The following is a 25894-nucleotide window of genomic DNA, read 5'->3' on the forward strand; positions in this document are numbered from 1 at the left end:
AACCCACAAACACAAACAAAAAAGGTTTGAAAGTGAAGGCCATAGACACCTTTTAAAAGCATTTCTACATCACAGTTTTGGGCCGTCTCGTGTACATCAGACATTGGCCACTTTTGCTCAGCACTGTAAAACACAACTCAAGAGTGCACCTCTCACCCCAACGCCCCTCGACTCCAGACAGAGAGAGAACCAGGAACAGCCAAGGCACAGCTGGAGCCCAGCGTCCCTAGCTGCTGCGCGGCCCCGCGCCGCGCCCCCGCGGCCGGCAGTCAGTACTGGTGCAGGTAGGAGGGTCGGCGCTCGTGCTTGCCCGGGAAGGATTTGAAGCCCTTGGTGATCTGCTTGTGCTGGGCAGCCTGCGGCTGCTGCGCGTAGGCGAAGCCGGAGATGCCTGCTGCCGGAGCGCAGTCGCCGGCTGCTGCCCACACGGGGGCCTGCAGCAGCTGCATGGTGTCGCTCCACTGCCCCACAGGGCTGCTCAGCGGGTACAGCCCTGCGCCCTGCCCGGGCAGCGCGTTGCTGACAGAGGAGGTGTGCTGCCAGGGTGCCTTTGGTGGCCAGGTTTTGGTTTTGTTATCCTGAGAAAACAGAGAGTCGGTTTGGGTGTGGGGCTGGTTTTCAGGGGCTCATTTTGGCTTAGTACCAAAATACTTCCTTCTTGAGACAATACTCAGCACATCAGCTTATGCCCTCACAATGACACAACTGCTTGGGTTGGAAAAGCCCTCTGAGGTCAGCAAGTCCAAGCATCACCCCCAAAATCACCCAGCTGCCATGGCCACAGGCTTCTTGAATACCTCTAGGGATGGTGACTCCAACACCTCCCTGGGCAGCCTGTCCCAGTGCCTGACCCCTCCTAAAGGCATTTTCAGGTTATTCACTTGTTTGCCAGCAGGGTCCATGCAGGTGCAGAACTCTCAGCTCTGAGAAGAGCTGCCTGCTGAAGCACCTCCTCTCTACCTCCCCATGCTGCCTGACACACAGTCCCTCCAGGGCAGGCAGTGCCACTGGTGATGCTCTGGCTTTCCCTGCACAGACAATCAGCACTGACTGTGCTGCCCCTCAGCTGCACTGGAAGCGTTGGGGGTTGTGCTCATTCCTGCTACAAGGGAAGAATCTGACTTCCAGGTGTAACAGCTAAACTTGGGTCACTTGGGACAGCAGTCTCTGGTCCCAGCTGCAAGTGAAGGGTTTGGGCCTTAGCTGAGGAAACAGAGATATGACTCTTCCCTTCTCCTAGGCGAAAGCATCCCAAAGTCCCAGCAGGAACAGCTGCTGAGCAAAGCCATTTTCAGCTTACCTGATTACGGTCATCTGCTGCAGAAAGCAGGGGTGGTGATGGTAGTGTACTCGGTTCCTGCTCACCACTACTGTGTTTTCTGCCCAAAAAGAGAAGAACAGTTGTTACCTTCCTGTTTAAATAAGTTCCCCACATGAATCTGCCACCAGTGCCTCAGCAGTTCAGAAACAAGTGGCATCCAAAATAGACAATCATGGAAGAGGGGAAAAAGTCTCAGATCTTTCCTAGACACCCTGTGCTTAGCTCACAAGTAGCTGTTTGCACAGCTGCTCACTTGCATGAGGAGACAGCCACTCAGTTTGGGAATCCCCAGCATTGAAGTCTCTACACTGATCCATGGCAGCAGCACAGCACACAAACTGCCCTTTGTGTAGCTTCCTCTAATGAGCAGGGATTTCCTTGGGGTGGCTATCACACCCAGTCAGCAAAGCAAGAAGGGCCTCATGAAGCAGCAGTACCCTTGGGGCAGCTATCAAAGCAAGTCAGCAAAGCCAGAGGAGTTTGAGCCACTTCTGTTCATTCTGCTCACCTTCTTTGCTTTACAGCAGCAACAAGATCTGGCCCTGAGAACATGGAGAACAAGCTGTCCCCATTAGCTGAGGAGGTCTCATCACTTGAGCTGGCAGAGTCTCCTTGAGTACCAGACCAGCTATTTGTCACATCACTGCAAGACAAAAACTTGGGTTAGTCCTTGTACAGAGCCTGGGCCAGACCCTTTGCCCCAGTTAGTTCTGCTGAGGTGTTCCTCAGAGCACCATGAAACCTCAGCACCTTCTAAGATGTCCAAATCATACAAAAATACTTTCAGTTTGCTTCCTCCTGAGTGGCCACATCAACTGCTTCACCTGTTAGTGACTATTTGACTGAAATAATGAGATCCATGACAAGTGCCTCTTCTTGGTCAGCAAGGACCAAGTCTTGGGTTTGGAATCACTTTAATTGCCAAACTGAGCTAGAACACATTCTGGTCCCACTGGTTTACAGCTAGCTTGAGAATCACAGCCATTGCATTATGGACAAACAGAGGACCTTGCAACACTTCTGCTATCATCAATAGCTGTGACTTGGAAGAGACTAAGCACTGCCAGTTCCCCTTGTGGCAGCTCCCTGTCCCAGGGCAGCAAGACTAAGCAGCTAGGACCTGGCAAGCTAAATTCAGTCAGCCTTCACTCTGCACAAAACTGGGTCTCAGGAGTTTTCAAGGTACTGCAGGAAAGCTGCTGTTAAAGAGCCTGTGCTAGAAATGCCTCTTTTCCCCTACCTGGGCCCAAACGCTGCCCTCCCAAGAAAGCATCCGAGCGAGCGCTCCAGGAGGCGCAGGGGTTCCTCCCTGCTGACACAACTTGTGCAGCTCCCACAGAGGCAGCAGCAGCTGGAGCAAGCACCCAAGTGTGACCCAGCCTGGCATGCCCTGGAGGCAGGCCGTGGCAGCTCTTACCCCTCCGTGAAGTACTCCGGGAAGGGCCACGTTTTGTGCGGGTCGTCGGGCAGGGGCCAGTGTGCGCGCGCGGCGCCGGGCCGCCGGACGTGCTGCGCCTGCCGCTTCTGCTGCATGGCCTGGTTCACCCCAGCCACGTAGCGAGCGAACTCGGGATCCGAGCCAACTGAGGGACAGGAGCAGAGCTGTCAGTCGCTGAGGTTCAGCCCTCTCTGCTGCACCTACCCTACCCCCTCCCCGCTCCATCCTTCAGCCCCCAGAACAGGACAGCCTGCGCGGCAGCGCATGGCGGCAGCGCATGGCGGCAGCAGTCCATCCCTCCTGGTGGAGCAGTGGAAAGCCAGAGATGGGGCACGTTCACCATCTGCACCCGCAGACCCTCTCATGGAAGTATCCCTGCCCAACCCAGGTTGGGCCATGGTCCAACCTCCCATCAGCAGGAACTGGTGGGATTAAAGCTTGCACACTGAGCCAGGCTCAAGGGACAAGAACATCCCAGCGACCACAGCTGATTCCAGACTGCAACACCATTTCCAGCTGTGCTGCTGCCAAGAACCAGCTGTAAAATTTTAATCTCACTTCATCTTTGACAGTAACCCCTCCACACTTCCAATCCATTGGTGCTTCAAACCATGTCCTCCACCACCCAAGCTTGTAACAGCTGTAGAACAGGAATCAGTCTGACTCTCATAGACCAGTACTGGAGGGGAAGTTAAGGGGTACGGGGAAGATGCGTTCTGGCTGTCACGTCCAGACTGCAGCACTGGTGAAGGGCAGAAGGATCAGTTTGAAGAGAGGTAAAATGTGCAAGTTCAAGGGGCTGGTTTTAAACAACTGCACAAATTAACAATAGGGGGAACATCACCTGCAAGGGTCTTTATCAGTGCTTTGGTGTGGTCCATAAAGGAAAGGTCAGAACTCCTACATCTGGGGCAAGAAGCCACGTTCCCACTCTTATTAATTAGCAAAGGTTGCTTTTAGTTCTGTTACTCAGGCTCACATCAGTACCTGCTTGCCTCTGTGAGCACCCTGGCACCTGGTGGGCAGCACTGGGAAATGGAAGCTCTGGCTAGCAGTATTTAACAGCACTCTTTGTAAAGCAACCCTGATGAAAGCCACCAAGGGAGGAGAAGACACACACCTGCAGGGTCAAAAGGCAAGATCTCTCCCAGCATCCCAAACACTCCATCAGTTTGGTCACGATTTGGCCACGTGTTGTTTCTAGGGCCTTGTGGTTTCTGTCCTAACATCTCTGACATCATATTGTCCATATAGCTGCTCACGAGACCCAGGCTGTACAAATCAGAGCTCAAGTCTGAGAAGCCAGGACTGTTCCACTGGTTTATGTGAGACAAACCAGCCCCAACAGCCTGGGCTGGCTGCTGTGAGGAATTAGTCAGCCACTTGGCAGGTGCGCGCTGCTGTGGTCCAATAGGTTGAAGCAAGTGTTGGTAATACTGCATCTGCTGCTGCTGCTGCTGCTTTTGTGAGTGCTGCTGCTGGGACAGGCCTGGCTGAGGAGGATGCAGTGGGGCGTGAGGGACAGCCTGCGGCTGCTGCTGCACCGCCGCCGCTTTCTGCTCCGGCGCCATGGAGGAGGCAGCAGAGTTCCTTCTCTTCAGCATGGGGGAGGTCTGCTGGGACTTGCCCATGTTGAACCCCGACAGGAAATCGATCACGTCCTGCATCTCCTGGTCGGTTGGCAAGTTCATGCCTTTGTCGTCCTTGCCCTCGTCCGGCTTGAAGAAGCTGTCCCTGCGCTCTCCCAGGAAGCCGTTGGCCAGGGTGCCGGCCGTGCCCTGGGCGGCCTGCAGGGGCTCTGCGGCCCGCGGGAAGCTGCCGATGCTCAGGATGCTCTGCAGCCGCGCGTCCACGCCCCCGGGCGGCTTTGCCTTCTCCTCCGAGATGGAGCCGATGAAGACGTTCTTGGAAGGCGTGCTGGGGATGGAGTAACTCCCAGCGCTGTTCGCGTTGCTGCAGGAAGTTTTTTTTGTAAACCGTGAGGTCAGCTTGGAGAAGGTCTTCTGCAGGCCGCCCGAGGGCTTGCTGCCGTTCCCCGCCGGCATGTCCGCCTGGTTCCCAAAGTCCGAGAGCTCTCGCTGCAGCTGGATCTGAATGCAAGGCAGAGCCTGCTCCCTGCAGCAACACAGACACAGACCAAACCACACAATGTACCACCGAGCTGGCACCCTGGAAGCAGATGTCTGCTCGGGGAAGAACTAGCGGAGCAAACAAAAGCAGAGACCACTGAGCTCATCGGCTACTCCTCAGGGCAACAGCACCAGCATCTGCAAGGGCAGGAGCTGCTTTCCAGCCCTTAGGGATGCTAACTGTGCTCCAAGACTTCAATGCAGCCTAATTTAATGTAACCCAAGTACTTCTGGGAGAAAGAAACAAACACTTTTGAAGGGTTGGACAAGCTGCTGGTCTTAGAAAGCCTGCTCCAGCTCTATCCCTGCCCACAAGGTACCGGGGTCAGGTACCGGTTTCTTGCTCTCGGTTTAACTGCTGCTTCCCCCCCTGCTGCCACTATCAAATTCCTCAGTACAGATCTTTCAACAGTGATGGCTTTGTTCAAACTGGGCAAGTGGAGCAGGAGGCTCAAGAGAAGATGTACCTTCCTTCCTTCCACCTGTGGATGTCAAACACAGCAGTATAGAGCACATCTACTAGTCCCAAAGTCTTCTCTGGATCCAGACTCCTCTGTAGCAGAGACATGGTTGCTGGATCTTCTTTCAGACACCTGTAAGCAAGAAGTTTCACTTAAAGATCAGCTTTTGGGTTTTCTTGGTTTGCTTTTGTTGTTTGGGTTTTTTTTTTACATTGAACAACTCTACCACAGTGGTCAGGGAACAGAAGGCCAATCCATGCACCCCTGACTGCTCCTACAGAGGTGCAACTGGTAAAGACAGGGCAATGTAAGAATGCCAGGGTGTTCCTGCAGGAGGCATCTGCAGTCCCAGTTCCTTTCTGCTGCTGAATACAGAGCTAATCTCGCTGTAACATGAAGTGCTATCATTTACTCTACAATTGTGACTGAGGATCAGTTCTTCAGCTGAGCAGACACAATTCAGGCACACAGGTAAGAAGTAACAAAACCACAAAGCCCATTGCTGGAGAATGGCAAAAGCACTTCACCAAAGCTGACCCCAAACTGGATGCACTCTGGAGTCCACTGCTACCAGCCCCTATCTGACAGCCTGCCTGTGGGAAATGACTCAGCACACCCAGCAAGGATGCAGGATTAGTGAATCCTCCTCATCAGTGGCATGGAACCAGGAGTGACTCTGAGGTGAAACCAGAATAAAATACACCTAGACACAAGGAGGTTGGCCAAGCCCTGGAGGAGCTCCCCCAGCAGAGGAGCAAGGCAGCACCCTGGCTGTGTCAGCAGGAGGAGCTCTGCCAGAGCACACAAAGCCGGGCTCCCAGCACTCCCCTCCTTTGAGTTCTTCCATAATAGAGCAATTTACACCAAGAGAGGAGCACCAGTTGGAGTGGAACTAGAGATGTACTTGGGCACACAGGCCATGGGCTGAGCCCCCTGGTACCATGGGTAACAGGCTGGCTCACAGGGCTCAGATGAATGAGCTGTCTTGTGTGAGACTCCTAACACTGAGTCCTGCAAAGCAGGAGAGAAAGGAAGTGTTCTAATTCCAAATCATTGTCTCAAAAGGAAAGAAACCCTGCCCTACACCACTCCTTCCTAGGTAGGGATAGTGTCTGCTGGAATGTGCAGCTCAGGAGAGCTCCTGAACAACAGCTCAGTGAAAAAGAGCTAAAAGCTCTCATTAATCTCATCTAATTCCTGGCCTTCCTCAGGTAACAGCTGTGAGGGCCTGCCAGGGAGGAGCAGAACAGTACTGCTGCATTCACCGTTTTTCAAAAACCCTTCCCCCCCCACCCCCCCTTATCACCAAGCCTTTCCTTTTCAAGTGTATTTTAGTGGCCCAGCACTGCCTCTCTTCTGTTGCCTCCAGAGGCAGCACTGGTACAAAGAGAGCTAAAGCACAACTGTCACAATAGCTGAAAAGAAAGGAGCTCCAGGAAGATCTGCCGTTGAGTGCAGAGTGCTCCCTTCCACTTGCACAGCCAGGTTTTCAATCACAGCTATCAGCATCATCTGCAACACAGGAGTTTTATTTACCAAGTTGATGGAACTTGCACCACAATTCTGGACCCTTCTAAACTGATCTGAGGAGCGTAGGCTTCTTTGTTTTCAATCTGTGCAGTGTCCACAACCACCTAGCACACAAAAGGCAAAGAAAAGGGCAATTTAAGAGTCGTTTTGAGTTCTTTGGTCAGCCCTGTAGTTAAGATGCAGCAGTCTCACCTCCCTGCCATGCTGCAGCTGGAAAAATCAGCCAGATAAAACCAAACCAAGTGACAGAATCATTCTAAGCTGATTTCTGCTTCGGTGTCTAAAACCAAGAAGCAAGGACCTCAAGTGCTTAGTTTGGTGCAGGAACCTCTGTTTCACTCTTCTCAGTGACACACTGTAGTTGCACCTCACTGTAAGGTTAGCAGCTGCTTCACCCAGCAGCTGGCCACTACCACGGCTTTTAGAACAGCCCTTTCACTGGGGAGCTTTGGCACTAGAGCCAAGTCCACAGCTCCCAAACAAGCACAGTCACCAACACAAAGGCAAGCAGTTTAACTGCAGTGCATGGCAGCATCCAGACAAGCAGCATCCAGTCTGGAGCTTTTCACACAGCTCACAATTCTTAACACACCAAACCCCCTGCAAGGTTCTGCAGTTCCAGACCACCAGCACTCCTCTGTTCCCCCCAACGGACCTGTTACTGTCGCTAAGTCCCTGTGAAAGTGACTGTTCAGCTGGTTGAATCCCAAGCCTTCTGTAAGGCCTGCTGAAGACACATGGAAGATGAGAGTCTGGAGAATTCACTTTGTGTCCTGTCTTTTTATGGAACTGAGAAGGAATGGATTCACTTCAGCTTCACCGAAACTTTAATCCCAGGGACAGTGAGCTCCATATTTGGGTTGTGCTTTCTGTTGGTGTCCAGTCTGCATGGGTTGGCCTTTTTGATCATTTCCATAATTTCCTATTTTGGTCATGCTGAACCAGCAGCTTTTTGGCAGCAGTCAGCAGTTCCTGCTTCAGTGACTAGCAGATTAGTTGCACCATTTATCCTTGAAATGGCAAAAAGTCCTCTGCTAGAAATAAGCCTCAGGGGGTGGTACTGGCTTTTCTGCACTCACCCTCCACTGGTTCTACTTCTAACTGGTTGTCTGCTGCTGGTTAGGAAGGAATGTGCAGTATGAATAATGCTCAGGGCGTCTCTTTTCTCTCTTGCTTCAGCAAAATCATCAAGGACTTTTTAACAGAATTATTTCCCACCTTCTAGGTACTTTAGCGTAAGGCCTTAGCTTTCCTCCAGCTGACTCTAAGCTCCCACCCAAGTTTATTCCAACTTGTCAGACATGCCTGAGCACAATGACAAGGCCCCATGCCATGGGCCACCCACACCACCACCTCCCACTTCAGAACAGGGCAGCTCCAGTGCTCTTTTCCCTCTATTTGCACCACTTTAATTCCATGTGATTTAGTAATCTGCAGTTCTGCTCTGCTGCAGTTGTAACTGAGATAAGGAGAGATGAATTCTCTTTTTCAGCTCCCAAGAAAGCTTCCATCTGCATCTCAGGCCTGTAAATCAGAACTAAAATTGTAATTTGTGCAGGCCTGGATCAGCTTCTGACAGTGGCACATGGTAGTGTTCATGGTCTGGGCTTTGTTGAGCTGTTCACAGAATGGTTGGGGTTGGAAGGGACCTTAAAGTTCATCCAACCCCCTGCCATGGGCAGGGACATCTCCCACCAGCCCAGGTTGCTCAAGGCCTCATCCAGCCTAGCCTTGAACACCTCCAGGGAGGGGACATCCACAGCCTCCCTGGGCAACCTGTGCCAGTGTCTCCCCACCCTCACTGTCAAGAATTTCTTCCTAATCTCCAACCTTGCAGGAAGTCCCTGCACACATCTTCTTTTCTCCCCTTCTCTTAAAGTTCTACAACCTGTGGGATTTAGACATTACTAAGATTCACTGCTTCTGCAATGCAGGCTGCAGCTGCTACTCAAAGCTCTCTGAGCACACAAAACTCAGTTGAACCCTCTCCACAATTTTGCATGAGACCAAGTCAAAGTTTTCTTTCCACCCATCTTCTGAATTAACCTATTTGAATGCCCAACATGGTGGTTTCTTCCAGCTGCCCCCAGTCTGAAAATCCCACTCCTCACAGGCAGGCTAAGGTCACCACTGAAAAACCTGCACCTCCATTTTTAATTCTCTTTTTTCCCTGTATTAAAAAACCTGAAACCTAAAATAGCCACACAAAGTCACATCTCATTGTGCTTTCCACTCCTCACGAGCTTCTGCTTTAAAGGCACATGGCAAGACAGGCTCAGGACAATGAGACTGCCAAGGAATGTTCCCTCCTAACTGACAAGTGCACAGCCAGCTCTGAGCTGAGCAGGCAGCTTCAGTTCCTGACAGCAGCAAACCCAGGCCTGCCCAACACTGCCCCACGCTTCATTCATCTGAGTTCCCCACAAAATACAACAAACACAGTCTGCCCCCCAGCCTGCTGGGTGCTTAGAGGAGAGCTTTCCTGTGCATCAGACAGCTATTGTTCTGGTTTTACAGGTGTTTCCTCTCCCATCTCCACCCAGAGGATGCTCGAGAGCAGCAAATGACAGTTTCTCACTGGATCTTAGGGGAAAAATGTTAGCAGAGTTTAGAAAGAAAAACTTCAACCCTGACACCCTTCCAAACTGAAAGAAATCACAGTGAGAATGACTGAAGGGGAGATGTCTCAAGTACTTTCTCATGAGTGTAGCTCCTGACTGACTTGGAAGACAGAAATCTGCTGTTTTAGAACATAGGGTTCATGCAAAATAAAAACCTTTGGAGACATTCATGATTCAACACCAGCAATACTCCTTCATCAGCACTGCCACCTGGGAGAGTGTCTAAGCAAGTTTTATGCTGACAGCTCTCCAGAAGTTATGGCAAAACCTGAAGAATATCAGCACTTCAATTACCAGCAGGTCTAACTGGTCATGTCTAGACTGGGGGACACCAGGAGGTTTCCAGACTCCGGAGTGTGTCCCGGGCCACTCCCCAGATCTCATCAAGGCAGGCCTTGGGTGTGCACAGCTCTGAAAGCCCCTGGAAAGGAAATAGTGGGAGGTGCAGCATCCTCCAAGGCATTCCTCATCTAGACTTTTGGGAGCCAAGAACTCCTGAGGTGCACAGCACAGACTTCCATCGGACTGCTGAGAAATACTTTGTGTTGTGGCCTCACTTCCTGCTGGCTCCCACATCTCAGCAGCAACTGTGGCAGGCAAAGGCAAAAATCCCACTTAACCACAGCCTTTTTGTCCTAGTTGTTCTTCTATTTATTGATATTTCATCCATATTTTCTACTTGGGTGTTTCCAAGGTAGTCTGACCAAGCCTGCTCCCCCACAGTTGCTTTCTCTCCCTGCAAGGACACCCCCTTCTTATGCTTCCCTGGAAAACTTCCTTATACAAAGCAGTTAAGGCACCACAGCTCCTATCCTTAAACCCCAGACTCACAGTGAAGTCAGGACTGATAGCAGGTGCCCTGCTGATACTGACAACCTGCTCCTTTGATCTGAGGCCCAAAATGTGATCTGAACCTCCTTCTCTAAAAGGAATGCTCAGCAGACATACCCAACACCTGTATTTACCATGCATCATTCACCATTACTGGAGAGCCTATTAACAGTACCAAAAAAGAGGGGTTAATGAATGAGAAGGAAAGGGCAAAGTCACCTAATCAGCTGTGTGACTTGTTTGAATAATGTAAAAATATGGATCCTTGCAAAGTCCTGATGGTCTGCCATCACCTTGAGTAAAGCATTTGGCTCAGTGTAGGTTAAAGCCAATCCAAGGAACACTGGGCAAAAGCTAGGCTACAGGGTGCCTCTCTGCTTGCATTTCCTTCCTGCCCTAGTGCATTCTTGCCCCCATTTTATTTGTCCAGTCAAATCAAAACTCACAGCAGTCCCCAAACCCCTGTGTGTCAGGAATGTGCCTTCATGAATGAAGAGACTGCAGTAATTCAGGATGGCAGCACAAATGCACTTCCTTATCAGTGTATCCAAGCACCTATTTTAGCAGCTGTCTAGATCCTGTAAAATCCAAAGACACCTATGTCAACAGCAAGGTATTCAATTGCTGTGTTGGAGATGCCAGGTAGCAGCACTTGGTGCAGAGGACCAGGGGCAGGAAGCTCTGCTTCCATTCAAAGCAGAGAGGAAATGAAAAGAATGGCAGCCTTTAAAGCTGGTCTGAGAGCAGGCAGGGGAGGGGATGTTTGTTTTTACCATGGTCACCCAGAGATGTGAAACTCTTTCTATTTCACTATCACCTGGAAGTTCCACTTCTTGTGTCGTCCCTAATACCAGGCCCTATAAAGTACTCAGGACCTTCTCCTGCTCCTAGCAACTACAGATCCCATCTACAAACTTGCATTCTAGAAGGATACATCTTGGTTAAGCTGCAGCATTCAAAAATGGAGAAACACAATGGAAGTTCATTTCCCAAAGCTACACAATCTCTAGTTTCTGTTCAGGGTGACTGAGCAGCCCTTTATTTGCTAATCCTGTTCCTGGCCACTTACCAGCCCAGCCTGGCCAAACAACAGCTGTACAGCAGTTTTGCAGGCTCCTCGCCACGTGGAAGGGCAAACCTGATTGAGCACTTCAGTGACAGGGGAGTCGTCCCGGGGGGTGAGCCCATTGTGGCACCCAGCCTCCTTAATCAGCTGCAGCATGGTGTGCTGGAAAAGGGAACACACAAACATCAACAATCACAGCAGCTCTGTGATGGCCAAACACAGCACTCTCAAATGCTAACACAAAGCCTTCCCGCACCTGTGCGGCACTGGTCAGGCACCAGGCTGCCCACCGCTTCTGAACAAGCTCTCAGAACTAGAAGAGCTCAGCTGCAGGGCAGGAGTGCGGGAGATGGTCTCTGCTGTTTGGCACACAGTCCTCCCCCAAACCCAGAAACACTATTTTGGCTTGTAGTCTTCCTAAACTGTTTCATCAAAGCTACAAGAGGCACTGCAAAGGCAACAGAAAAGCAGCGTTTGGAGCTGGGGTTTTCCCCAACTCTCTCAGAGCAGACAAAAAGGGAGGCTTAAAAAACCAAAGAAAGTGAAAATGTTCATCAAAATGGTTCCAATGCCTACTGAATGGCTCTTCTCCACCCCTTTGGAAGGAGAAACACAATTAACTTCTCCACAATTTTATACCACTAAAAAAGATAAAGATTAAATCAATACAGTTTGTAGGAAGAAATTCAAAGGAACCTGGCTACAAAATACTTCTTAAAGTCCCTCCCTTAGCTCTGGGCTGGGCCAGACTTCTTGTGGCACCCAGGATAAAAGCTGTGAAGTGAGTCACCTGGTTGAGTCAACTGTAAGGAATCACTTTCCTCTGCACTTCTGGATGCTCAACCTACTTATTTTCAGAAAGTTCAGGGAAGCTTCACCACCTCTCAGACTTCTCTGTGCTTCTCTCAGGTTGGGCTGAATTTGCCCAGGTGGTTAAAATGTTATCAGAAGCAGGGGTGGACCCACAATGTTATCAACATCTTGTTTCCACAGGAAGCCAGACTAAAAATACACACTTCTAAACACAAGTTTGGCACTGAACCTCTACTGCAGTTGTTGTCTGAGTTTTAAGGAGTTCTGCTCTTTTTGTTCTTCACTCCTGGGGTTAAGTTCAGGGCTATTACCGTTTTCAGCTTCAGGTTCTCTGCTGCAGACTCATTAAAGGATATTCCTTTCAGAAAGTGTGATCCTATCTGAACAGGTACAGTGGGCAGCTCACACTGAATTGGCTGAGGTGGAGTCTGTCTCCTTCCTGTTTGCTGGGCTTCAGCTTCACTGCAACAGCCCTGGAGTAGGAAAGAACAGATGAGGCACAAGGAATGAAGACATCAGAAGTTCCTAGCACGAGTCTGGTTTCTATTTGGCAAGAGGGGGTGGGAGGGCAGGGTTGAGCAGATCCTACCTGAAGACTCGCTTCAATAGCTTTTGGGTTCAAGTGGAAGCCAGCCTTCATTGCATATTCACAATGGCCCAGACTCTCCAAAGCCACTTTGTAAGCCTGACATGAAAGAAAAAGTTGAGACACAACAGGCAAATCAGCAAGCAAGCAGGCAGTGTGTCTGGAGACAGCTGGATCTGTCCTGCTCAACTCCATGGCATTCAGCAGGCAAGGTCCTCCAACACTTCCTGGCTGCCTGCAGAATGGATTTCTGCAGCACCATCTCCTGCCCTCTTCCATCCCTCGGCCCACTGGCTACATGCACACTGAAGCAGCAGACTTTAAAGCCCCTCACCTGCAAAGCACTGTCAATTTTCATGTTCAGCTCCTTGAGCTGATGCTCAGGGATGGCCACAGTCTGGGAGCAGAACAGCTGCTGCACCTCGATGCCTGCCAGGCACCCGTCGCAGCCTCGCTCTCGCAGCCGAGATGTGGCCTGCAGTGGGAAACCAAAACCCAGGGTGAAGAGGTTCAGCATCAAACCAGGGCAAGCTTAATCCCATTAGTTATAAAGACAAACTCCAACACAAAAGCTCACAGAGTTTAGAACATTCTAAGGGAGATGAGAAGCAGCAGCTGGTGGCAAGGCTCTGGAGGAGATGATTTATGGTAAGTTATTAAAGCTCTGCAAATCTCAGGTTATTTGTCTGGCATATAGGTGTTGGCTAGCAACTTAATTCAACATTGTTTGCTGTTGCTATTTCAGCTCCCTCTCAGGACTAAGGATCCTGTTACACAGCCCACATGATGACTGTGGTCACCAGAGAGGGCCTTCAAGTTTCAGCATAAAGGGTTACTACTGGTCACAAGTGGAAAATGCACTTAGTGGACAAACACTGCCGTGGATGGAGGAAGATACTTGACAAAAGTCAGAGTTCTCACTGTGGGGCAATTTGAGAATTGCTCCACAAGACCACCTTCAGTTTAGCACAGCAAGGGAACAGCTTTATGGCATAGGAGTTTAGAATGAATAGATCACAACCATGGAAAGCCAAACATCTTACTTGTAACTCTGCAATGTTACACTGCTGAGCAGGGCAGAACAAATAGAAAACTATTACCAATCTGCACTGAAGGCCTGGGGTACAGCTTATTTTCCAGCCTAGGAAGGAGTCTCAAGCATGATGTCCACACTGGGAGCTGCAGCCAGTGGACAGATCCATCACTCACATGGACTGAAACACAGTTACAGCATTTTCCAAGGGAGGATCTTGAAAAGCAAAAATAGTTCTGAGCTATGGCCACAGAGTCTCATCCTAAGCTTCATTGTGAAAGAGCAGTGCTCTCTCCTGCCAGAGAAGCTGGGGTTATATGGATCCACAGAATGGTTTGGGTGGGAAGAGACCTTAAAGGTCATCCAGTTCCAACACCCCTGCCATGGGCAGGGACACCTCCCACCAGCCCAGGTTGCTCAAGGCCTCTTCCAACCTGGCCTTGAACACCTCTAGGGAGGTGGCATCCACCACCTCCCTGGGCAACCTGTTCCAGTGTCTCTCCACCCTCACCGTGAAGGATTTCTTCCTACTATCTACCACAATGGACTGCCTTCCATGCCACCAAGTAAAACTGTGAAGGATTTCAATGTGTCAGCTCTCCCTTCTATCAAGATGACTTGTGTAGTTAGTGGTCTGTCTACAAATACTGAGAGACAGAACAAGATTTTGTTTAGACAGCACAGATGTTCCTTATGCTATCCTAAAACCCCACACAAACACTTCAGAGCAGTCATTTTAGTCAATCATACAAACTGAGAAGTTTCTTCTATTGTTAGTCTGGAACTAGGGAGAAGTTATGTTTTCCTCTTCTCCTCCCCATGATTGTTTAATAAAGGCTTTGATTAGTGTAATACTTGAAATGGTTTTCTTCACAGAAGTCGCTGAAGTGGGCTGGTCAGGAGGTAAATAAGCAAAGTGAAGGTCCCAGGTTCTGCTAAACCCAATTTTAACCATAAGTGAAACAAACTTCATGACAACTGCAGGGCATTTCTAGGCATTCTTAACACAGTTTTACAGAGCTAAGTGGTTTAAACATAAAATTAACTCCTCCTATGAAAAAAAAGAGCCAAGCTGCTAGGAATCTCTGCAATACACCTAGAGCACTCCCAAAGCCCTGTGTTATTATCCAAGGAAGCACATGCAGGATGCAGGGAAAGTGACAAACAGTTCCTCTGCATTGACAGTTCCAAAGGCAACTTGCTTTCTTTCCTACACCATGCAGATGCAAGCTGATAAATGGAAACTTTGACAGAATTTCCAGTCCAGATGATTACCAAGCCTGTGGGCTGCCACATTAGACTTCAAAAGCACATGCTCCAAGTTACTTGAATTAAAGGAAACCATGTACTCAGAGTCTGAATCTGTTCTGATCTACCAGTTTGCAGACTTCACAGTGCACAAGAAAGCAGAAAAGCTCACAGAAGTAGTTTTCTTTGTAAAATACTTTTTGCAGCAGGAAAAGTTAAGGGCCATGATCAGGGGGCTGGAGTACCTCTGCTGTGGGGACAGCCTGGGGGGCTAGGGGTGTTCAGCCTAGGGAAGTGAAGGCTCTGGGGAAGCCTTCCAGTACCTGAAGGGGCTACAAGCAGGCTGCAGAGGGACTGCTTGCAAAGGCCTGCAGCAACAGGACCAGGGGCAATGGCTTCAAACCAGAGCAGAGCAGATTTAGACTGTATGTGAGGAACAAGTTCTGCACCATGAGGGAGCTGGAACACTGCAACAGGTTGTCCAGGGAGATGGTTCAGGCCTCATCCCTGGAGATATTCAAGGTGAGGCTGGACAAGGCTCTGAGCAACCTGATCTAGTGGAGGATGTCCCTGCTGAATGCAGGGGGGTTGGACTGGATGACCTGTGGAGGTCCCTTCCAACCCAAACCATTCTATGATTACACAGCTGACAAGTGCTTGTGGAAATACAAGTCCAGAGAGAAGTGGCATCTTTAAAGCAAGTACTGCAATTAATGCTCCAGCACCTGAAGGATGAGGCAACATCAAGCTTAGCAGCAGAAGTGTTGGAAGTTACCCTCAAGACTTGTGCCAGTGGAATAGAATTAGTATTCAAAATTGAAGAGAAATAGCCATTATCTAAATTATTTTTCATCAGGATTTTGCTGGGTTTGAAGGGCTTGTTGTATGCTGGTGAGGTTTTCATTTGCTCCACCTCCCAACACACACTTGAACAGTGTCAATTTACTACCTCTAACGAGAAGCTGTTCCCACTGCTGTGCGCTCCTTAGGTAGCCACATCAGAAAGAAAACTTCACACAGGGCAAAGAGTACGATCACCATGCATGTACAACCAAATGGTAGCAGCTGAAACTACCTGCAGCATGCTACACAATCAGAGCTCCTCTCCCTTTGGTAGGGCATCCAGCCCGAGTTTTCTCATTTCCCCAAACAATGCCGCCACAGCAAGACCTCCATACCTCTGCTGCTCCTCTCCATGATCTTATTGCATCTTCTAGCTCATTCGTGGGGTTTAAATTCGAGGCTCCAGCCCCAGTAACATTCTTCCTCTCCTGACCTACAGCTTCAGCAAAGCAAGAGTGTGCCACTGGTTGGACCTTCTGCAAAGCTTGTGACAGGAACTGGAAGTGGACCTGCATCACCGTCAAGAAACATCGCCCAAGTACCTGCAGGACAAGGAAGAAAGCAGCTTCAAGCAAACAGAGGATTCCACTGACATTTCCCTTCTTTTTTTGTTTACTGTTTGGGGAAAGGAACTAAATGTATCTTTATTATTACTGTTGCTGTTGTTCCTTATTGTTATTATTATACTTCAGAGGTCCCAAGTACCACACGGTATTTGACCTTCTACTTAAGGTGAGCAGCGAGTTCCTGGGAATCCGGGGAGATGAGGATGTCGTTTTCACTGCTGCACTCAGGGTTCTCTGAAGAATGAAAAGCCTGTTACGTTACTTAGCAGTATTGAGCACATGAAACACCACCAAAATGGGAGCAGCAAATTATGACAAGGACACACTCAACAGCAAAAGCCCTCTGCACATAGATCTAGCTGGGTTTGTGCTCAGAAACCCAAATGGAATGAGCAAACAAACTCTGAATGATTTAACCCATGACTGTACAGATCAGCCAGGTTTCCTCCAGCAGTGTGTCTCCAAGCAGAGCCATGGCTGGCAGGAAGTATCAAAGCCCCTTTGCCACACAGAGTGGCAGCACGGTGCCATTTTTAGGTCAGAGCAGTGACTGCAGGATGCATGCACAAAGTTGCAGCCCTGTCACTTGCATTGTCTGCTGGGAACTACTAATGCTGGCAGAAGCCTTCTCTTCAGAGGATCTCAGTGAAATGGGTCATGCAGGACCTGAAGAGAGGCAGGAGGCAAAGTCTGTGCCCCCCAGGCTCACTGGGCTGAGGGCAGCAGCAGCATTGCTCTGTGCTCACCTCTGCCAGCCAGAGCTGGGCTCCTTGTCCTGCACCTCTGTGCCCTGCATGTGTGCAGCCCCCATCTGTTTCCCTGTCAAGCCAGCACTTATGAGAATTATGGCCAAGGACAGACACATGCCTGCCAGCCACACAACAGGGCACACGAAGAGGAGTGCTAGGGGCAGCCACCATATGTGGAGGGGCAGGCTGGAGTGCAACCATCCAGGGAGGCACCAAAGCAGCAGGAGCAGGAGGGCTCTGTCCACCTTCTGAGAGGGCCACGCTCTCCTGGGTGGCCAAAGCCTACACCAAAGTGTATCCAGAAGGCAGCAGAGGAGCAAGTGTTGGCCAAATGACTGCAGGAAGGATTTGAAAACTATTCCAAGGATTTGTATCTTTTAGGGAGTTTGTCACACAAAGTGGTCTAAAAAAATAAATGTATATTTGACTTTGATTTATGACAAAAGAGACTCAGCCTGAACTCCATTTTAGGAATAATTGATAAAATAGATAATGTCCAAAGCCATCACGCCTTGGAGCAAATCTGTCTGGCTTATTTTCAGCTACATTCTTCTGGAATAAAAATGTTCAGGCACAGTGATGCTGCTGGCAAGGCTCTGCAGCCCCACAAACAGCTCTATGCATTAGCTGTCTCCTGCAGAAGAACCAGTGGTGGCGATGCTTTTTTCCACTGCATCCGGACTCCTTTTGACATTCCATTCTGCTTCCATCACTTCCCTTCTCTGTACAAGGCATCAAATTAAACATTTTTGATACTTTGACTGATCTCTGAAAGTGGAATTTGTTTTATTTAAAAAAAAAAAGAAAAGAAAACAACAAAGAAACAAAAGCAGTCAGCCAATGATGAAATGAATAAAACTCCAACTTCCCTGGCTCCAAAATTAGAAAGATTTATAAGAAGAGTGGAGGGAAAGGGAAGTGGTGATTGAACCTTTCTGTGCAGGAACAATGCAGCTCTCAGGGGAAGGAGAAACTAGGACTCATTAGGAATTTCAAGCCGATTAAGTTTCAAAGAATATTTAAGGTAGAGAGGTTGAAGTTTCCCCTGCCTGGGAATAATGCTCAAAATAAACAAATGGCTCCGTTTGCAAGTGGCAGCACACAACATTCCTCATGTAATTCCCACTGTTAAGCAGTACAGATAAATGGTACCATCTGCTTCACTCAACTTCTGCTTGGTTTGAGAAAGAATCTATTTCTGGCTCTCCCAGGCAGGGGTAAGGTTGGGCTTAACTGCTTAAATAAAGCCCAAGTGGAGGAGGAGAGCTGCACTGTTACACACTCACCGCAGATGCCAAGCTTGCTTTGCTGTGAAGTTCACTTCTTGAGGATCTTCCTCCAAAGCACTGAAACTGTCCCAGCTGTGGGGAGGAGGAACAGCCACCACCAGTTTAACAGAGAGAGGCAGGGCTGGCCAGCAGTGACCCCAGTGAGTAAAGCAAAGGACTGGATCTCTGCTGGGGAATCTGCACAATTATCAGTGAACACGGGTGGGTGTTTTCACACAGACACAACCATCTCTTGGTCCCTGCTTTCCCAGGCACGAGTTTCTGCTTTAGCCATGATCAGAAGAAACTAAACCCTAGAGAGTATGACCTGGAATCATCACAGGTGTCAGGTGGTAAGCTCTGGTAGTGGTGGTGTTCCCCTAAACCATTCCTCAGAGTCATTTCTATAGCAGACACAAGGAAGTCTCCAGCTTGCCAACCTTTGGTCCCAAGAACTACAGCTCTAACACCTGGACTTTCCTAACCTGCTCCCAGGCAGGACAGCTTTCTGTCTCAACAGCTGAAGCACCTTGCCTGAAGGAATCTATCTCCCAGTTTAGGCAGTGGGAAGCAATGGTATTTTCTGAGAGGTCTCACTTCAGATCTGCTGCTTTCTGAACACCAACTGGTGATGAGTTCAATCAGGCTGGTCATACACAAACAGCAGTATCAGGTGCAAGCGCAGCGTTAGGTTCCTCTGGCCCACACTATCCTCCTCACATGGGCAGCACACAGGCAACTTGGGAACAAGGCACACAGAAAACTGCCAGATTTCACTGCTAAGCAGCGATGCCATGCAGACTCCCTGGCAAGCAAATCTTACAGCACAGATTCTTTAGAAGAGAAGAGTGCCAATAAGAAAGTTAGCAGACCAGCAGACTGGACACAAACACTGGCTTGCAGTTCCAAGGGCCAGTTCATCTGCAAGAATTTATTCTCCTCCCTCTTCTATTCTTGGCCACTTCCCTAAACAAACAAAACACTCAAACCCCAGTCCACTACAACAGCTTATTCAGTGGTTTCCTACTACTCCCCCTTTCCCATCACAGAGTTCCTAATGGCTTTGGTGACAAGAAGCCCTGCACACAACCTGGCTACTCATGAAGAGAACAGATGAAAATGGCCACATAATGAAGTTAGCAACGAGGGGTGACTCAGACTGGTGTACCAGATGATGAGCTAACACCTTTCCCACACACAGCTGCAAGTGGATGGAACATTGTTCATTTTTGCTATACAACAGTGCCCTGCAGCTCAGCAGAGTGCACCTCCAAGGGAAGACATAGCCCTGCTGACTGCAAACCAGTCACCTCCAGTTCAAGTTAGGCTCCAGAAAAGTTGCAGTATTAGGGGACACAGGCAACCTCACTGCCTCTTTTCTGCTAACAGTCAACCTATAAACACCCAGCAGTGCTAATCTGGTACTGACAGCTACTAAAATGATCTCTGTAACCTAGGGAAAAAGAAGGCATTGAAGTGTTAAATACTTTTAAAATTAAAAGCAGCCATTAAAGTGTAGTACAAAATATTTCTGCCAACCATGCCAGCAGGTCTGAGAGCAGACCACGAGGCTGCAGGACAAGAGCACAATGGCATTCCAGCAGGCCACAGCAGTTTTTCACTGCTGTGATGCAGCTTTTTGCTACTAACACTTCCTCAATTCAGAGAAGTTTGAAGCCAGTCCCTGAAAATCATAGCAAAGGCAATAATGTGTTTAAATGGAGCTGTGCAATGTTTGGTAAGGAAAGCTCACACTTTACATTCACAGAGGTTTGCCCCACAAGCATCATCTTGTTCAAAAATGGTCAGTTATTTAATACACATAAAAGCTATCTCCATTTCATGCAGGGTCCAGGTAAATAGCCTGTGCCTGCTCCTCTTGTTGAGGCAGGCAGGGCGTCCACCTCTGTCACTGCCAGCACGAGCTCCATGCAACGAAACCAAGATTCATTCTCTGCACTGGGCAGTACTGAGGCTGCTGCAAAACTCTACAGAAGATGAGGAAATACACAAACTTTTTTCCTAGCTGTTTTGAGTTCCTCCCTCTCCCTCCCCTCCCCCCCCCCCCATTTCTTTTAACACTTTTATTAACAGGAGCTCAGTTTTACTGCGTTCTCCCAGCCTACAAAACTTTAACAACAGATCTGGAAAACTGAACATAAAACAGTCTCACTGCCCCTGATTTCCATGCTGTTCCTCACCCACACAGGCACAGCACACCTGAGAATTCAGAGGGCTTTTTGAAAGGGGAAAAGAAGAGGCAGGGAAGAAAAAGGGGAAAAAAAAAATCAGCATTTGCATATCTGAAATGAAGAAACCTTGGGAAACTCCATCTGTCACCACCACTTTGATCAAGAGAAGTCACCTTCATACACATCTTGGCAGACAGCTCTCAGCTAGCAAGCTCTGTGCTGCTCAGAAGCAATAAATAAATTAAAACCCTCACCCACTACTGCTACAGTCCAGGCTGCACAGCCTTTTTTTAGTCCAAATCCAAGTCAGCATATGTTTATCAGAGCTTGCAAGTTTTCTTGGTACTGCCTTCCCTGGGGGCTGGAGCCCACCACACCAGATAAAACCATGTGGCACCTCATGCCTGAGCTGTAGCTCTCTCCTGGATTTCTAAAGCCCAACCTGCTATGCTTGCATTTCTTGTTCTTCCACAAAGCAGACTTCTCCCCAGCCTTCCTCAACAAAAGCTGTGTTTCCTCAGCTGGCCTCATGCATGTAAAACCTCTCATTCTCATGTCTAGTTTTGAATGGCCTCAGAGATGGAGACTCCCCCACCTCTGTTCCAGTGCTGCTACAGCACCATTACCCTTAAACTACAGAAGTGCCTCCTCGTGTTTAGATGGAGCTTCTGATATTCCAGTTTGTGCCCCTTACCCTTGTCCTGTCACTGGGCACCACTGAATGAAGCCTGGCCCCATCCTCCTGGCACGCAGCTCAGCCTTCAAGTCTGACAAAAGCAGAGCAGGCAAGGCTCTCAAAGGTCATCCAAATCCTACTGTCCCAAGCAAAGAGCAATTCCACCTGGGTCAGTTTTGCTAGACGCAGGTTTAACCTGTTCTGTAAGTTCTTTGTGACAGAGGCTCTCTCCCCAGTGCTGTGCTAACATCACAGAGCGTTCCCAGGACATCTTCATAGGCATCTTTCCTTCTGAAATCTCAGTTCATTACTTCCCACCCCACCTTATGCAGACATGAAGGACAGAACACTGCCACTTCTTCTGGCAGCTTCTTACATACCTGAACAACTCTGATCTTCCTTCTTAGTCTTCCCTTCTGTACAGTCAGGCTCTTTAGTTTGTCCCCTGCAGCCCTGTTTCCTGGGTGCCTGATTAACCCTGCTGCTCCCCTCTGGGGTGTTTCCTGTTGCTCACTAGCTCTCCATGTGCAGCAGCAGTGCTGTGGGGGTGCACTGTTGTCTTTAAGGCCGTAAGACCCAAAGTGAAAAGAGCTGAATGCTTATGTCATGGTTCTTGAAGGTTATAGCAGTGTTGAGTACATGACAACTGCCTCTTTGCACAACAGCAACAACATTGATTTATTATTTGCAGCTAGACAACACTGACTCCTACTCAGCATATGACTACCAGAAGCCCTAGAACTGTTCTTCAGACCTGCTGCCCAGCAAGCTCCACTTGTGAGGCTGAAAATGTCTATTTAAATATTGTCACACTGTTTTCCTCTCCAAATTCCACCCCTACTGGAAAACTCATTTGTTCAGGTCAAGATTATTTCTCATGTAGGTCTCCCAGCATAATTCTATCATATACTTTCACATCACCGAGAAACTTCAGTATATTCTCTCTACTGACCTCTGCCACAGTCCACCTCGAGCAATAGGTAACTGCTTCCTGGGCACAACCACCCAGCGAGCTTGCCCAGGCACTGAAGTCATCTAAACCATGCTCCCTGGCTGACTTCTGCACCAGCCACGTGAGCCACAGCCAAATCCTTACGTTTTGCTGGCTCTTAAGCAAATGCAGGGCACAGGATTTGTCTCATTATGCAGCAGTCCTCATAAATCTTGCATGTGAACCTTTCCAAAGCTGTGTGCAAGGTGCAGTTCTAGTTAAGAGTACAATGACAGGCTGCCAAGTGCCACAAGACACACCTCAAGAGAAAACCAAGCAATCCAGCTGCTGTGCCTGCATTCTCTCTACATCTGCCCCTGCCAGCGAGAGAGCACTGCAGGTGCACGTGGAGCTCAGGAGCAAGGGTTAGGTCTGTGCAGATAAAGCAGGCACCAAAGAAAGTTTCTCCACCTTTGCTTGCAGCTGGCAGGCCACGCAGTCAGTCTGCACACAAAATGCTCTGCTTCTGCTGGTGAACCCCTCCTGCTGAACAGCCACTCTCTCCACAGGGTGCAGGGGGTCAGGGTGTGAATTAGCACCCAGAACTACTGGGCTAGGTTGTAAAAATCAGTACAGAGAGAGCTGCCAACCTTTAGCAAGGGCACAAACCACCCCCCTAGAAGACAGACAAGGCCTCGTATGCTGCTGCCTTCCCCACCCCCCCCAATTAAACATTAAAATAAGGTCTTTCAGCACAGGTATTTCTCAAGGACTTTAATTGCATAAACTCACACTGAGCTTTAAATGTAAATAAAAAGTATTTTTTCCTACAGCCTTAGCTATGCATTCTGGTGTTATTAGACTGTTCTCCAAAAAGAGAAAGACATGCAGAACAAGTATCGAGCTGCTTACTTCATTCTATACCACGCACACAGCACTGCAAGCTGCCAGTCACACTGCTCTCTACGATTACATCCTACAAACAGCCTTCTGCTTCACTTCAGCTGCAAGCTGTGCAGGCACAGAAAGCAGCTAATGCTTGCTAAACATGTGTGTGTAACACTCAACCCTACACAAAGTTACCTGGAATCTAAATCAAAAATAAGAGAACTCAGCAGTTTTCCACTCAGGATGGAATTCTGCAGGAATAACTTTGCAAAGACTGCTGTAAAGTGAAAGGAATGTGTCAAAACATGAGGAACTACTTAAAACACCAGGGACTCACGTGTTACTATCACTTAACACTGCCTCTTCTATAATTAAGACATTTACCAGAGGGAGAATTACCCAGAAACACCCAGCTAGGCATGGTGAGAGTTGGGGTGAGAGTCTGAATGCTGACTGCTGGGGACTGGCTGCCAGCACAAAGTCAGGACACACTCCTGAGGCACCGATCTCTCATGCTAGCACAGTGGTGCCCTGTTAGACACAACAGCTCCAAAAAGAAGCTGTGTTTGGAAGAGTGGCAAAGCATTGCTTTACACACATTGTGATCACTACCTGCCTCATGGGCAGGGTTACACAAAGACCGAGGATAATACACCGCTCCCACCTGGCCAGGTTTCCCCTCAGTGCATAATAATGCTAATTATCCTTAGAATGGATAATTCTAAGGAAAGTATAGCTTCATTTGGTTTATGATGCCTCAATATGATTAAAAAGATTAGCTAACATAAACCAGAAAATGATTAAAGCTTGTCTTTAATTGCTGTGGAGGGGCAGTGTGCTGGCTTTTTTGTTGTTGTTGCTGTTCAGCATTATTACTATTTTTAAACTAAGCATGGCTACCCTGAAAAACAAAGAGGCTGCTGGATTGCTTTTCCATAGATTCATAGAATGGGTTGGGTTGGAAGGCACCTTCAAGATCATCCAGTGCCAGCAGGAACACCTCCCACTAGCCCAGGTTGCTCGAGGTCTCATCCGATCTGGCCTTGAACGTCTCCAGGGAGGGGACATCCACAGCCTCCCTGGGCAACCTGTGCCAGTGTCTCCTCACACTCACTTGTCAAGAATTTCTTCCTAATATTCAGTCTAAATCTGCCCTCCTCAAGCTTCAATCCAGTCCCTCTCATCCCAGCACTTCTACACACTGCCTCTCATCTGATAAGTTTAAATCACCTAGAGGGTGCCCGTTTAGAATCCTCTAGCTGGTACAGGTTAATCACAACTCATCCTTCTAACATCCTTTCAAACCAAGTGCAAGCTCTTGCACAGAAATAGTCCTTAAGTACCCCACAGCTGGAGGAGAGGCAGTGCAGATCACTTAGTGCTTTCGGGAAGCAAACGCAAGAAACAGAGTTGCTCTTTTTACCAGCAGTGCCTGCAAGTGATCTTAAAGGTCTTTTCCAACCTTAACAACAAACCCAAAGCAAGGCAGAACTTTAGGTGTGGAAGTGATTTCGAAGAGAATAAGCAAGGAGGGAGGACAGAGGAGTGCTGGTGACACGGCATCCCGCAGGGCACCTTACCTCGATGTCTTGTAGGCTGAACTCTTTCTGGTCTTTGAAGTTGGCAGCTCCGGCGCTCAGCTCCATCAGCATTTTTGCTATTTCTGGTTTTATTGCTGCTGTGAGGCGACTGGCTGCTTCCATGACATGTTCCTGCACGTCTTTCAGTTGCATAGCTGCCTTAGAGTAGTGCGAGTTCCTGAACACGCTGCTGAACAGCTCGGTGAGGAAAGTGCTCGTTCGGCAAAACACGTTGAGTGCATCCAGGTACTTGGAGATTCCCTGCTGGATGTCTGCGATGGGAGTAGTGTGGGGCACGGGGTGGCTGCAGCTGCCCGCAGCAGCTGAGGAGACCAAGGGGGGTGCTGGGGTGGCGGAGGCCAGCGGGGCGCTCAGGGTCCTGCCTAGCTCAGGCATTTGATACTGCTGGTGTTGCTGCACCTTCTGCTTGGACCCGCCAAGCAGGAAGCGCCGCTTATAGTCCATTTTGCTTTCTTGTGCACTGCAGCAATACATAAGTGAGTGCTTGTCCAGAGAGTTCTTGAATTAACAATCACTTGTCCCGCTCCTTCCTCGAGCCCAGAGCTATGTACAGCGCCGGTGCGGGGCCGTGTACATAGGTGTCACAAAAGGCATCTCAAAAAGGCAAGCGTCTGTGTCATTTGTATCAGCAGCGAGGAAGGCAGCAGCGGATCTGCTGACTGTGTGTTTGCAGTGTTCGGTGCAGCCCTGCTGCAGTTACAAATTGTACTCAAAAAGCAAGCTCAAGTATCCTACCGATGCTCTGTCCCTCGCTTGGTGCTCTCTCTGCCGCACGCCGGAGCGGAGGACCTACCACCTACGATTCCGCCGTCAGCACGTTATCGTCACTCGCTGTTAAGCCTACAAAAGTTCTTTTTATCAATGCAAATAACAGTTTCAGAAGCAATACTTTAACACAGTTTTCCCATCAGTAATACTGGGAAAAGTGGAGCAAACCACTGATCAACAGCGATTACAAAAGCAGTGCAGAGGCTCCTTCCTTGAAAAAGCAAATCCTCGTGTCAGCAGATCAAATGTCTTCAAATGTCTTGACAGATCCAGTCTGCCAAATGAGTCTATTTGTAGTGTCTCTTCTTAATACTGAAGGGTAAAAAAAAAAAAAA

The 25894-nt window shown here is 48.9% G+C and overlaps 1 protein-coding gene across 1 annotated transcript; it reads right to left on the minus strand.

Annotated features, from left to right (window-relative positions):
* Positions 1 to 25582, minus strand: GARRE1 (granule associated Rac and RHOG effector 1). The gene is made up of 13 exons (XM_054170012.1): positions 24771 to 25582; positions 16256 to 16462; positions 13131 to 13271; positions 12800 to 12895; positions 12522 to 12683; positions 11401 to 11559; positions 6886 to 6983; positions 5356 to 5481; positions 3880 to 4874; positions 2739 to 2904; positions 1830 to 1964; positions 1301 to 1379; positions 1 to 578 (listed from the first exon to the last, which is right to left on the minus strand). The coding sequence occupies exons 1-13, from the start codon at positions 25263 to 25265 to the stop codon at positions 270 to 272; spliced, it is 3168 nt and encodes a 1055-aa protein (XP_054025987.1). The 5' UTR covers positions 25266 to 25582; the 3' UTR covers positions 1 to 269.
* Between the last annotated feature and the right edge of the window lie 312 nt (positions 25583 to 25894).

This window comes from Dryobates pubescens, chromosome 19, assembly GCF_014839835.1.
Source record: "Dryobates pubescens isolate bDryPub1 chromosome 19, bDryPub1.pri, whole genome shotgun sequence".
NCBI classification, from domain to species: Eukaryota; Metazoa; Chordata; class Aves; order Piciformes; family Picidae; genus Dryobates; species Dryobates pubescens.

Excerpts from the sequence above, each read along its gene's own strand:
- GARRE1 (XM_054170012.1), bottom strand. The coding sequence starts at position 25,265 with ATGTATTGCTGCAGTGCACAAGAAAGCAAAATGGACTATAAGCGGCGC. Across the intron at positions 16,463-24,770 it reads TCAGCCTACAAGACATCGAG|GTACTTGGGCGATGTTTCTT; the intron begins GTAAGGTGCCCT and ends CTTGTCCTGCAG. Across the intron at positions 4,875-5,355 it reads CACAGGTGGAAGGAAGGAAG|GGAGCAGGCTCTGCCTTGCA; the intron begins GTACATCTTCTC and ends GTGTTGCTGCAG.